Below are 15,165 nucleotides of genomic sequence, written 5' to 3' on the forward strand. Positions count from 1 at the left end.
TCAATGGATGAATTAATAAAGAAAATATGAAATACACTCTCTCTCTCAAAAAAAAAAAAAATATATATATATATATATGAATATATGAATATTATGCAGCCATTACAAAGAATGAAATTCTGTCACTTTCAGCAACCTGGATAAGCCTAGAGGACATTGTGTTAAGTGAAATGAGCCAGGCATAAAAAGACAAATACTGCATGTTCTCACTTATATGTGCAAGCTAAAAGAGCTAATCTCAAAGAAGCAGAGAGTACCGAGTGGTTACCAGGATGGAAAGGCTGGGGCAGGGGACAGTAAAGAAAAACTGATTAATAGGTACCTGTGTGTTGAAATAGTACACTGCATCCCATGAACATGCATAATTACTGTCACTTAAAAATTAAAAATTATAACTAACATCACTAATAAAAAATTTAAATAATGTAGATCAAAAAAACCAAAGTTGTAGAAGGTCAAAGGGACTCTGGCCAGGCTTCGCAGTGGACATGTGTAATCCCAACGTCTCATGAGGCTAAGGTACAGGATTGCAAGTTTGTGGTCAGCCTGGGGCAACTTTGCAAGATCCCAAAACAAAAACTAAAAAGGACTGGGGATATAGCTCCGTGGCAGAATACCCCTGGGTTCAAACCCCAGTACAAAAAAAAAAGTGGGGGGGGACTTTTGACAACAGGATAAACAAATTAGACTCCTGGATCCCTATGCTGGCAATCCACATTCCTCCCACAATAAAACCTCAGGCCTGACATAGCAAACATGTTGTTTTATGGTTTAGAATGTTTCATTTTAAATGGAAAACTTAAAAACACTTAATTATCTATCAAGAGAGTTTAATGCCTGATATTTAAATGATAGCTACATTTCTCAATTAGGGTCAAACCCTACTCTACTATTAAACTTTTTCTCTTTGAGTTCATTATTTACTCAAATCTCACTGCATAAATTTTTTTATTTTTTATTTTTATTTTTTGCTACTGGTGATTGAACCCAACCTACATCCCCAGCCCCCATTTTTTTTATTTTGAGACAGTGTCCTGATAAATAGCTGAGGTAGACCTCAAACTTGGAATCCTCCTGCCTCAGTCTCCCAAATACCTGGGATTATAGGCATCCACCACCATGTACATTTTCACTGTATAACATTCTTAAAAATAACTCAAAGAAAAACATCTTTTTATAAGGCAGATACTGTTTGAAATTATATTTAAAATATGCCATGTTATGTTAAAATAGAGAAAATAATAAAAGAATATGTAGGCTTTTTAGACTGGGTTTATACAATCTCCTATCTTTAATTTTTTAAATGTACTTCTGTTATAATATTTGTGCTTATTACATACAACTTATGGAAAGTAGATACCAAGAGAAGGAAAACAAAATCCTTTTAATTACACTACCCAAAATAACTACTAGGATCTTCCCTAGGCAAATGTTTTGCTTTTTAATATAATCAATGTATTTCAACTATTAAATTTTTTCTTTCATAATACCATAAAAAATGTTAAGTATTACTACACTTTGTAAACATAAATTCTAATAATTAGTTTCTGTAGTCATTAGTCTCTATTTTTATATTTTGTTGCTATCAATGTTTCTTTATTCATAAACAATACTGAAATGAGAATTCTTAGGTTGAATGCATTTATCTCTTTTCTTAAACTTACCAATTCCTCACTTGTGTGTTTGCAACGACCAAGGCTGTATTCTGATGAATTTGGCAGATAAGAAACATCTATTGTGCCAAGGCTCAATGCAGATTCATCCATGTCATAAAGTGTAGCTCCCAAATCATGTGCTAGAAAAATATACACCTTTTTAAAGAGGAATCTAGAAAATAAATACAAGAACTCAAAACTGACTTCTACATTATTTTGTTCCATAAAAGGGTATCCAATGAACTGGTGGGCTTCTTTGCTGAGTCAGGGTAAAAATTGCCCTTGATGTGTTTATATTTTCAGGCTGTCCTGACTGTTGCAGCAGGGAAGGATGGGGCATGGATCAACAATTGTATCCTAAGACTTCCTGAATACTGAATACACAGACTTTCTGAAAAGAACAGTTATGAACAGTTACTTGCAAGGGTAAATAAGAACTTACTACAAGTATGCAACAAATAATTATTTCATTTTATTTAATAATTGAATGGTTCCTGGGAGAACAAAGGCATGAGTTAGTTTTAATTAAACTTGTTACATGTATGCACACAAGATTTTTTAAAACTATAAGCTGGGAATTCTTACTCACACCTACCATGTAATGTAAAATGGATAAAGGCAATTATAGCACTTTTTAAGTTTCCCACTTAAACTAAAGTGAGCTTCTTAATTAAGAAGTGAGCGTCTTAATTTCTTATGATGCTTTAAAATAAATGTTTCCACTTTTAATACATTTACAAAGCTGTAAAGGAAAGACACCATTTAGGAATATCCAAATTATAAGTCTTCATCCTTTTCAACAAGGCTTTTCCTATCCTAAGGGAAAACATTCACTAATATTAACGTAAAATATAAAATTTTTCTAACTTAATATCTATTCCCTATTTTAGCTTTTAGCTACTCTCATCTGGCCTTACAGGATTCCCCCCAAAATCCTGAAAGATCACCTCCAGATAACAATATTCTTTAGAAGGCATATTCTGATTTCTTTACAACTCACATATATATTTGCTACAATTAGTATTATCCTCAAAATAACTACACATGCCCTTAACAATATAATGTATGGAACTATCTAAGGTAACAGGCCAGGGGAGAGAATAGTAAAGCAATGCACCTGGGATGAAAAATTCTTCTGTGATACAAAAGAAAAATTCAGCACTCAGCTATCAGTTTCCTCTGCAGAATGTTCACACAACCGGAGAACAAGCAGCTGCCTGAGAAAAGAAGTGATCAGGAGATGAGGAGAGGAAAAAGACTAGTGCTAATATGAAGTCCATGCTATGTTCCTCCTCCCTCCCCACTGGGTTTACCCAAGGTCAAGGAGTTAAAAAAAAAAAAAAAAAGGATCCTAAAGGCGTCTGGAGGCTAGGCTGAGGCGAGTCAACCAGAGAATCTGTAATGGACAGGGGCAGGATGGCCCGCTTTGATGTTTAAATCCCCCACTGCGTGCCATATGTGTGGATTTGGTCTCGTTAGTTAACTTCTATGCCGTCGTCTCGTCTCTCCATCTGGAAAATGGGAATAATACCATACCATCTAATTTGGGTTGCTAGAAAGACTGAATCACACACACAAAGCGTCCAGCACGGTGTGCGACACACAGTGACCACTCAATCACTGGTGGCTGCTGTTACCGGATTACCTCCAGTGCCAGCAGCTCTCTGAGCATCCCGGCTGCCTCAACGTCCGCACTTGACGGGATGGCAGGCGACCCCGGCCTCTTCAGCAGGTGCTTAGGGCACTGAGTGCATGAGGACTTTCTCCCCCGCAGGGACCCTGTGCCGCAGCCTGGTCTCCCAGGAAGAACTGTGCTGACCCCTCCCCGGCACGAGCCCGGCCCATTTCTCAGGGAGAACGCAGGAGCTGGGAGGAGGACGGGGTCTCAGACCTCCCGGAGACTGGCAAGCGTTGTGCTAGGTCCGGGGAGAGGGGCGACGACGCACCTGTCCCGAGGCTGGCGGCCGAGCAGCCTCTCGTAGCCCTCCCGCCCCAGCTGCTCCACCCCGCAGCTTGGCTCCAGCTGCTGCAGCTGCCTGCACTTCAAGTCTCAGCCAGAGCCTGCTGCAACGTCGCGCCCTGATGACGCGCCCGGCGCGCAGCAGTGACGTGATGGTGGGTGCTGCCCGCGGCCAGCGCCAGGGGGCGGGCCCGAGCGCTGCGGGCTGGCCCGAGGGCCTTACGCACGTGCTGTGACTGCGAGTGGCTCCAAGAGTGAGATCTGGACACGCGAGAGTCGAGCGTGCCTAAACAAATGGTTGCGCTGCCGGGGCTGTGAGTGTGTGAGAGTGTGTGTGTGAGTGTACACGTGCACGCACGCGCGCTCATCCAAATCAAGGAACTCAGCTAATCAGGGGACACCCCCAGCTGTTGGGAAGCGGGTGGGTTGTATGGTTTCATGTATGTGTGTGGGTGAACTGCCCTTTCTTGCAATTTGTAAGACTATGCAAAATTTAATTTGGGAGAGGCAGGGATTTGTAAAAGGCTACATTGTATAATTTCTGTGAGAATAGCTGAGCCTCTAAGAAGGAAAATGAAGAATGAAAAAAGAAAATAAACCTTGAAAGATACAAAGGCTCCATTCGGCAGAAAGATACATTTTTCCTTTTAAATGTATTGCACAGAGTGGTGAACATAGTATTACACTCCGAAGGATTTTCAAATATATGTTTCAAATGTTCTCACCACACACACACACACACACACACACACACACACAAATGGTAATATTTGAGGTGATAGTATGTTAATTAGCCTGATTTAATTACTTCCCATTGTATTCATAAATCATCACTTTGTGCCTCAAATATATATAACTGTGATTCGTCAATTTACTATTAAAATATTTTTTTAAAAGACAGCTTAAAGAAATCTGAAGCAAAATTTGGCTTACTTGAGTTGTTTAAACAAAATAACACTGAACAGGAAAAGGCTCTTTCACAATATTTGTCATGCCATTGGTAAAGCTAATGGTTATCAAGAGCATAGCAATTTAGAAAGAAAAAGATGACCTTTTACTTGCACTCAAGCAACAAACAACTAGAATCTGGAAGTGCAAAGATGATTAAGACATAGTCTCTGTCCTCAAGCCACTTGTCCCTCTTGCACACACAAGCTCTAATACTCAAATCTCTGTGCACATCAACCCCAATCAAAAAACATCCACAGCTCCCTAGAGTCCAAATGTCTGAACCTGGCATATTATGGCCTGCCCAGAGGGGGCCTCTACTTCTCCCACTGCTCTCCATCAGGACCCCCCTACCTCTCTGATGTTTCCTAAATAAGCCATGGGCACTGATGCTCCTCATTCCGCTCACACCATTCTACCCCAAATTCTATAATTCTTTCCTGAACTAATTCTCCAATCCTTCCCTTATCACGCCAACCTTCAATGATTACACTTCCTGTGAAACAAATCTCATAAGTTTACTCTGGCATATCTTGGGGTCTTTATCAATCTGTGTCAGATTTCCATAAGATTACAAATTAATCATGTCAATGATTTGCCTCAGTCTCCTAGTTAATATTATAATACTTTAGTATAATAAAGTGCTCAGTAAACACTTGTTGAAACTGAGCAACAAGAAAAACAAGAATTCCTCCTCTTGCATTCTCTGCTTCTATTTATAAATCTATCTGAAAATGCAAATATTATTCTCTTTTGAAACAACCTTTGAGGCTGGGGTTGTAGCTCAGCAGTAGAGCACTTGCCTTGCACATGTGGGGCACTGGGTTCGATCCTCAGCACCACATAAAAATAAACAAATAAAATAAAGACATGTTGTCCATCTACAACTACAAAAAAAATTTTTTAAAGAAACAACCCAAAGCAGCAGGAATGTGTATTCATATTTTTAAAATATTTCAATCTTTAGGTAAAAGACTCTGTTTTTATTCAACCCCAACTGTACCTTAGCAACAAGCTCAAGGCTAAATACTGTATATTAACTAGAATAAGATGAATTCTAATCCCATAATTTCATGGAATTTTATATGCCGATTATTGGTCCCTGAAAAAAGTGGGGGAGGAGAAAGAAAAGCCTTAGGGTTTGAATCATTGCTAAAAAGAAAGTAACACGAAATGGAGTAAAGAAAGCACCAGAGGAATTTCAAAATGTAAGCCAGAAGGGAAGATTGTCTTACCTAAAATTCCTTTGTAGGCCACTCTTCTGTAACAACCATTGCACAAGGGTGACTCTACTTGTAAATGTGGATTGTCATGCTAGGTGTTGCAGGTTACTTAATGAGAATTGTTTTGGAAACAGGTGACACCCTCAGCAATCTATTTTATCAACAGAACAATAATTTTATTGTAATCTAGTCTAGCCGGCCAATATGGAGCAGCAGGACTAAATTTATTTTCCTGCCTAAAACAACAACAACAAAAAAAAAACCAAACGGGTAAATATAAAACAATGGCTTTCAAACATTAGGCATCATGGATCTGTTTGAGACCACAGTCCCTAAGGGAAGGGAAACAAGTAAGCTGAATCCTATGATTGCCTTGGTTTATCACCTAGACAGTTTCCAGGCTGCAGAGAGGAGAATCCAGGAAAACCTCCTTCAATTAAGGAGATGGAACTGGGAGACCAGGCAGGCTATAGCAGCTGAAGCTGGAAGTAGAGTATCAGAGAAGAAAAAGAGAGAAGGAACCATGGAGATGTGCAGACTTTGCTCCAGCCTTTAGCTGACTAGCATATAGGCCGGGGAAGAACATATAAATGAGAAGAGAGAACCAATTGCCAAAGCTTACACAAAGCAGGGAATTATTCCTGTTTCCACAAGTCAGAGCATAAAGATACTCAGTGATCATACAGGACCACGAATAGTGCCCAACCTGGTATTTCGGCTGGGAAAAAAACCCTCATAATTCATGATGCAAATGGTCTTGCCTCAGTAGCAGGACAAAATTAACCGTGCAATAAGTGCTACTCTGATCCTAGTTAACAAATCATAACAGTCAGCCCCCAAAAGGTTCAAACTATTTCAAAGAGAAATCCAGAATAAAGAACACTTATAGGAAATCAAAAATATCCAGTACTCAACAAAGTAAAATTTACAGAGGCATCAAAATGAAATGACCAGGCATGCAAAAAGAAGCTTCTGCCTCCAGCCTAGTGAAGAGGGGTGAAAAGAATCAGTCAATTAAAAGAGTCCCAGGAATGACATAGATTATAGAATTAAGTAGATAAGGACATTTTGAAAATGATTATAACTATCTTCAATATGTTCAAGGAAATAGAGGAAAGACATTGAGTGAGCATGGTACATAAAAAAGAAAATATTTATTTAAATAGATCCAAACCAAACATCTAGAGATGATGAAATTAGCATCTGATATTTTTAACACACACATACACATTTGTATAGGATTAAGAGAAGATTAGACATTACCAAAAGAGAGTGAAGAACTTAAAAATGTCATGATAGAAACTATCTGAAATGAAACACTGAGGGAAGAAAATGAGCAAAAATAAAATTGAACAAAGTATCAGTTAACTCAGTATTACAAGCAATTGGTGTCCCTGGATGAAAGGGAAAATATGAGGTGAGAAAGATGAGGGAGAATAGAAAGAAATAATTGTCTAATGGAGGAAAACTTCTAAATATGATGAAAACTATAAATTCACAATGCAAGAAACTCAACAATGTAAGTAAAAACGAAGAAAAAACTCTGCCAAGGAATATCACCATCAAATTGCCTAAAGTCAGCAATAAAACCTTAAAAGCAGTCATGGATTTAAAAAGCCATTGTTGTATAGAAGAACAACAGATAAGAGTGACAGCAGACTTATCATCAGAAATAGGCAAACCAGAAAATAGTGGAGCAGTTTTTTATAGTACTGAATGAAAATAAATCAATATAAAATTCAGACACACACAAGGGCACACACACATACATACGTATGTATGTATGGATATATATGTATATAATTCGAAATAAGGCAAAGACATGTTTTGACACACAAACACTAAAATAAGTCATCACTGGAAGACTCCCCCTAAAAGAAATGTTAAAGTTAAAGAAAATGCTATTATATGAAAATCGGAATCTATACAAAGAATTTGAGATCTTAATAGATAAATATGAAAATAAATAATTTTCTTATTTTAAAAACATTTTATAAAAGACAAGTACAACAAAATTAAAAACAATTTCTTGTGAGGTTTTGTAACATTTTTAGAAATAAAATATATGACAATAACACAAAGTCTAAGAAAGATAGACAGTAGTAGAGAAGGGATTTGAGCTACACTGTTCTCATACTAAACCCATTCAACTCATTCTTGCCAATAACTGTCACTGTCTTCAACAGATTTCCTTCTAGAATGATCCAGACTCATGGATCAAAACTTATCCTGGCACACCTGTTCAAGTTGCTACAGATCCACATTTGTGTAGTAGCATTTCTCTGTAATAATCTTGTTAATTAATTTGACTTGTCAAAATCCAAATGGTTAAGTCAGTGTGATGGTTCTTAACGTAAAATATAACAATTAGTCTATCAAAATCTTTTAAAGGCAGTAGTCTGATTGATTTATCCTTTTTGGACCCATGTTCTTATCATCATCTTTTCTCTAATCTGCTTTATTTATGTAGTCAATAAAAATGAAACAGCTACTTCATGTCCATCACTCTGTAGATACCACATTGAACAATTGAACAAGACAGCATAGTCCCTTCCTCCACAGATTTTTTTGTCAGTTATTCTTTTTTTATTAGTTGTTTAAAACATTACAAAGCTCTTGACATATCATATTTCATACATTTGATTCAAGTGGGTTATGAACTCCCATTTTTACCCCGTATACAGATTGCAGAATCACATCAGTTACACATCCACGTTTTTACATACTGCCATACTAGTGTCTGTTGTATTCTGCTACCTTTCCTATCCTCTACTATCCCCCCTTCCCTCCCCTCCCCTCCCATCTTCTCTCTCTACCCCATCTACTGTAATTCATTTCTCTCTCTTGTTTTCCTCCACAGATTTTGCAGTCTCGCCTACTTACTTTACTCCTGCTTCATAATTATTTCCAAAAAGGTACAAAAACCAGCAGCAAGTTCTTCAGTCTATGGATTCTGGAATCCACTAGTTGATTTGGAGCAGTCTCTGAGAATTTACTGCCCCGTACCTATTCCTTGTCTCTGATTTTGTTCTGGGTGATCTCCTATCTAGCTCTGAGGAAAGAATGCGTGACGGTATCTAAGCCAATGGTGATCCTCTTTTTCCCTAATATTGCAGCTGTTTCTGTAGCCAGAACAGTCATATGACCCAGTTCTGGGCAAAGAGAAAGGCCAACTTGAAGACTTCTAGAACTTTTCTTTCCAAGTAAAAGGGAACAGACACGGCAGTCACTGACTGCTGCTTTCTCACTTTCTTCCCCTCTTGCTGTGTGACAATGACCATACCAACATCATCGATCATGCACCTCTGAATTTTATCCACTCTCTACCTATTTAAGCCACTAGAATCTGGTCTTCTGTGATTCTCATGCAAAAGCATTTCTAAATCATATTTAATTTTGAGCACAGATCTTACTGCCGGAATGACTCAAAAATATGAAAAAAATAAAGAGAAAGCTTAGAAATAGTTCCTGCCAACGCCATGCTGAGAGATGGCAATGCAAAGAAACCTTATCTTTTAGAAAGGACCTTAGACCAGAAGGGATTGGAACTTCTCTGGCTTTCTTTTACCATGTTTGTGGCAGAACAAAGGCTCCATTTTTTACTGAAAGCTGCTTCATCAGGAAATTTATTAGTATATTAAGCTTTAAAATAGAGATATCAAAGAATGATTGAAATATTAGGTGTGGTATTGAGTGAAAATGTCTATAACTGCACCCCATACTTGGACTGCAAATTGGACAACCCATGTTACTTACACACACACACACACACACACACACATCAATCAGTATATATACCAATATGTGTATTGGTGTGTGTGTGTGTGTGTGTATAATCATAAATCAAATTTGAACAATTCTAATTTGAATAGTTCAGAACAGTAAATAATGAATATCCTGCCCACTATAGAAAGCAGAACCATTCACAATCCTGCACCATGAAGAGTGTGCCCAACCTATAAGCCCAAACAACTACTCACTCAGCCTTGAGTTATTGCTCTCATGCTACAATATGTGATATTTTCTCTTACATATCTATTTTCTCCCAAGTCCTAAAGTACATAGAACTGTGGCTTATAATAGTATAAACTTCCTGGGCAAACAAAACGGAAGATGAGGAAATTTCCCTCGTACCAAAGCCAGTTGTGGTAAGACATAATGTCCAAAGAATGAACCCAACCACATCTAACTCATGTGCACACTGGGACAGGAGGCCCCTGTGAAGAGGCAGGTTGGAGCAACAGTCCCTCAAGGTGGTCATCAAATATCCCCAAGTCAAGCAGGAAGGGCTCCTCAGACTTCGGGGAGATCTGTGCTGGCACCACCTGCCAGATGGGGTATATAATGAGGCTCACCTCCCAGGAAGGAAGCACAGCAGGAACTGGGCAGAACTCTGGGCTTCTAGCTACCAGTGGTGCCTCAGGCAGGGTATGGATTTAGGGCAATTAAGAAACTAGCTAATATATCTTTTTTCTTAATCTGTTATCTCATTCTTAAGGAATGAAAGCCATTTTCCCTTGTTTCAGGAGTGTAGCTAGGCTCCTTTGCTTTAAATCCAAAAGTCCATTAAGCCCTTGAGGGAGCTTGAGTACTTGCAAATAACAACCATTTTGTGATAGAAAACCAAAAAATGAGAAATTGTTTGCCTGGGGTCAGTAGCCTTTGTTTGGCCCTGAAGTCAAAAGAGATTGCTGTCTGAGAAGCAGGTAGGAATCTGCATGGCCTAGACCTGAAGAAGGGGACAGGGCTGAGGAGTAGTTGTGGTTTGGATGTGAGATCCCTCACATGTGAAGTAGGGCCTTCCCTGGATCTACCTAGCTCACAGTAGCTAGGTATTCCATCGAGAGACTGGAGCTTCATGTGTCTGGCAGGGCCCTGGCAAGGAGCAGTGATGAAGACCAGCCTGAACAGAGCCAAACCTGGGGCAAGGGGCAGGGGGCAGACTCCCAAATTATCACTACTGGATAACTAGGGAAACTTGACAAGAGGTATTTAAAGACAGATTGATTCAACAACATTCACCCATTCCCAACACTCTGACCAAGAGCCTGATCCATACCAGGCACCTTGCTAATTTCTGAAGATACAAGGATGAAGATTATGCATGGACCCTGCCCTTGTGGAATTGATAGTCTGATGGCCTATGGCGTGTAGAAATGGACAGCTGGAAGAAAGATGGGGACAAGTAAGAAAAAGAAGAAAAGTGCTAAACAAGGACTTCAAACAGCCTCTGTCAGAGAGAATAGCAGAGGTCACTGACCTTAAAGTGGTGAGGAAGGGCCTCTCCATGGAAGGAGTCCGGAGAAGGACTCTCAAAGAAGCCAACAGACATGCCAAAGCCCAGAGGATGAACAGAGCTTGGCAGAGAGTGAGAATTGAGCAAAGACCAGGATAACTGGAGTTGAATAAAAGGAAAAGTAGCAGAGGGAGGAAGGGGAAAGCCAAGGTAGATCAGATAAAGCAGGACTTGTAAAGCCACAGTAAGAAGTTCATAAAAAATAAAACTGTAGCATGTGACATAAAGGTCATGGAGGGATATGCATAGCCTTTACTTTGTAAGATTAGATAAGAAGGAATCAGGGAACAGAAGCTTCTTCATCAGTCTGGAAGGAGAAGTGGACAGTGATTCAGGGGCCTACCTAGGGTCAGCCCTGGGGCAACTGGCAACAGAGAATGTAGGCAGAAAGGAAGTCCATTTGGTGAGCAACCCTTTATCCACCACTTAGCATGTGCCAAGCACTATTGTAAGTAATTTATAGGCATCATCTCAAGCAAGCCTTTGTCAGCCAGGAGCACGCAGAAAAACAGAGCCCATGCCAAACAGCTCAGCTGAGGGATTCTAATCAGAGAACCATTGAAAAAGGTCATGGAAGAGATGAAAGGACACAAGGGGATCATGAGGCAACCCAGAGATAGCAACAACCCGAGATCACTCTCCCCCCTTGGGTTACAATGACAAAGCCAAATGGGACAAAGGACAGGGAACTGTCCAGGAGGAACCTAAACCTCAAAGTCATGTCCTGAGAAAGAGGGGTCTACCCTCTTTCTGCCCTCCTACTACTGATCCACCCTTCCTATTGATCAAAACAAGCATCAAGGGAGCCTGAGGCATGAGTTTATAGGGTCACCCCCGCCCCCAGACATACAGTAGAGCAGGGAAGATTGGAGAGTGGGTCAGGAGGCAAAGAGGCAAACCCGGAACCATCCTTCCAACAGCCCTATGGATTACCAACTATTGGTACTCCCAGTTTTCAGATTGGGAAACTGAGGAACCTGGAAAGTTCCCATGAATCTAGCTAGTGGCAGAATGCCAGTCTGAATTTAGATCAATGTGATTGTGGAGCACAAGCTCATAGTGATATGTCATTTGGCCAGCCTACGAGGGAGCCTGCTAGTTAGGGCTGAGCTGGAAGATCCTAAACCTAAAGAAACAGACCACACTGCGAAGACTCATTCTCCTGAGGAGCCGAGGGCACTAACATACAGAGGACAGTGGCTCAAGAACTGAGCTACTAGCAGCCAGTCCTCCTAGCAGAATGCCTGCGAACTCTGTGAAGGCTAGGCCTCCAGCTCACCTGTTTCCAATCCCAGGTCTGCTTCTGGCTAGCCATTTGGAGAAGATATTTAATCTGAGTCCCAGTGTTCTCATTCTGAAAATAGATTTGCTAATATCCATTTACTTATTGGGTTATTTTGAGATAAAAGAGAATAACCTACATCAAATAATTAGCACAGTACCTGCACATGGTAAGATTTGCTAAATGATAGCTATTACTGTCACTGCTGTTAGAATTTGCTATGGATGCTGCCATAGTGTTTTTGGCATCCCTCAGGGCTAGGCTGCCAAGACCCTATGCTTGGAAAACTCACTTCTTGTAGAAACTTTGGGGGGGGGGGAATGAGAATCCTATTCTTTTGAGTTTGAATCCTGGCAAACATTTTATCCTAAAACCATTGAAACTCACACAAACCCTTAAGGGAGTTTCTGGGAAGCACATCTGTAGATCAGTTAGGATGGGCTAGGTTATGATTCAGTAACAAACATCTCTGAGTTTTAAGAAAACAAAGTTTATTTCTTGCAGATGCTATGGGTTAATGACAGATTATTATTTTTTAATATTCATTTATTTTAGTTGTACCTTTGTTTTTATTTATTTTTTTTATGTGGTGCTGAGGATCAAACCCAGGACCTCGCACATACTAAGCGACCTCTACCGCTGAGCCACAACCCCAGAGCCAACATTATAGCGGCTCTGTTTATGAAGGTCATTGAGGGAACCAGACTGAAAGAAGCAACATGTTGACATGTCCTCTGTGGTTGCCAAGGCTGTGAAAAGGGAATATAGTGAACTCTGCACTTGCTCTTAATCTATATATCACTTCCACTCACATTTCACCAGCTAAAGTAATCATGTAAAGCAAGTGGGTAAGGAATTATAATCCTACCATTCTGTATCCTGTCTACAATTCATAATAAAATAAGTAAACATTTATGAACAGCACTTATGACTATCAGAACAACCTCAGGGACACTTTCAGGAATCCTGAGGGAAAGCAAAGGCCCTAATCTAAAAGGAAAAGATTTAGGAATTTCTATCAAGCCAGGCTACTCTGTATGATATCATGAGAGTTTTCTTCATTGTGCTCAGGAGGATTGCATCACTGAAGACAGCGTGTCACTTAGCAAGACTTTTGTTCCTAAATATTGCTTAGGACCACATCCCTGAAAATCACCATGGGTTCTTGGAAGATATCGTCTAAGATGGTTGGTGGAGCCAAGATGCTGACACAAATGGTACAGAAAACTAAGTATCTTGTCTTCTGGAAGAGAAACCCTCACATAACCCTAACCCTAACTTCTAACCTAGAAGTCAGTGGCCAGAACTTTCCTATTGTTGTATAAGCCGATGTGAAATTATTGGGTATTGACATTTTACTGAGCAAGTCCAAGCTCTGAGTATCAGGGGCAAGGTCTTTCCTTGACTTTCACGATCCATGCCCTCCTGTGTTTCTTTCTACCCACCTAGATGTTTTGTTTTCTTGGCATCTTTTACTGGCTCCAGGTCCTCCTTCATTCTCACCCTATTCTCTCTCCCTAGCACATGGGAAACTCGGGAAATTTTCCCATATCCCTTCTGGATCTTTTCCCACATTCAATCCAGAATAACTCAGCAATTTTACCTTATAAATCGCTCTAAGCCCTGCATCCACTCATTTCCCTCTCCACCTGCACTCTTATCCAAACCGCCATCTTTCCCAGGAGGCAAAATGCTTACTCTGTGTGCACCTCATGTCTAGTTCTGACACCCTTCCACACATGCCCTACCGCTTGTCAGCTGGCACAGTTGAAAATGCAGCATGGACCATGCCAAACACCCCCACCTCTCTTCCTCCTCCCCACTCCAACTGATTAAAATCCTTACAATTGCTCCTTACAGATTTTAGGACAAACTCTGAAGTCTTAAACATGGTCTTTAATGCCTAGCACAGTCTGCTCCACCCTCATCTCCTTCTACACACCCTTTCTCTGACTTTAGCCACCCTACCTTGCTTTCAGTTCCTCAGGAAACAGAGGTCTGTCCTTCCCTTGCACAGGCTGCTTTCTTTGCTTACAAGGGTCTCTCCAACTATTTCCCTTCTTGTCTCCAATCCATGCTTTCAAACACCACTCAAATCTCACTTCTTCCTGAAAACCTCTGTTGACTCTTCAGACGAAGTTGGGCCCCAAGTCATAAGCTTCTCTCTCATAGAATTTATCACAGTTACCATTAAAGCTCTTGGTTGTAGAATTAATCATTCTGTAGCAGTGTCCACTATATGCTTTGAATATAGCCATTGCTGCTTTGCCACTGCAACTTATATTTTAAATGGACATGTTTCTTTCTCTTCCTCTCTCCCTGATTCTCCCTAATCTTCCTTCCCCATCCTAGGCAAAGTTATCTGTCCCTAAGTACACACTCATCATAGGAATGAAGTGATGCAGACTTTGGGGATGGTTCTAAAAGATCTCAGAAATGACTATCTCCCAAATTAACAAGTGAATTATAACCCCAACAGAGAACATGTGGAATGTAGCCTTTGAGTTACCTCTTTAAGAGCCCCCTGTTCTGGTTGATGGGCAGAATCACAGCCTTTGGGACAGGAGTCCCCTGTGTTCTCCTTCACTAGAAAAGCAATTACCCCCCTCCCCCCGCGCCAGCAAGGTAGACGGAACTGTGACCACCCACAGAACAGGCCCAGCGGCCTGCTGAGGGGCAGAGCCGCCCCCTACCCCACCTCACCCCCACACCTGCCAGGTAGGCAGAACTGTGACCACCGACAGAAAAGGCCCAGTGGCCCGCGGAGGGGCAGAGCTGCCAACCACTCCTGCAAGGTAGGC

At 40.5% G+C, this 15,165-nt stretch overlaps 1 protein-coding gene across 8 annotated transcripts in view; it reads right to left on the reverse strand.

The window, feature by feature from the left end:
• Positions 1 to 15,165, reverse strand: part of Gpam (glycerol-3-phosphate acyltransferase, mitochondrial) — an 87,847-nt gene that overhangs the window by 46,226 nt on the left and 26,456 nt on the right. For 2 of the 8 annotated variants that reach the window (XM_015494789.2, XM_015494790.2), the window contains exons 2-3: positions 2,773 to 2,872; positions 1,665 to 1,795 (exon numbers count right to left, since the gene is read on the reverse strand). In XM_015494789.2, the coding sequence (XP_015350275.1) occupies positions 1,665 to 1,766 (102 nt within the window). In that variant the 5' untranslated portion in view covers positions 1,767 to 1,795; positions 2,773 to 2,872. Of the gene's footprint in view, positions 1 to 1,664; positions 1,796 to 2,772; positions 2,873 to 3,300; positions 3,552 to 3,601; positions 3,737 to 5,798; positions 5,918 to 8,669; positions 10,042 to 15,165 lie in introns of those variants that run through there. The other 6 variants (XM_048807327.1, XM_015494788.2, XM_048807326.1 and 3 more) reach the window with 5 other exon arrangements.

Source organism: Marmota marmota, unplaced genomic scaffold, assembly GCF_001458135.2.
Source record: "Marmota marmota marmota unplaced genomic scaffold, marMar, whole genome shotgun sequence".
Lineage (NCBI taxonomy): Eukaryota > Metazoa > Chordata > Mammalia > Rodentia > Sciuridae > Marmota > Marmota marmota.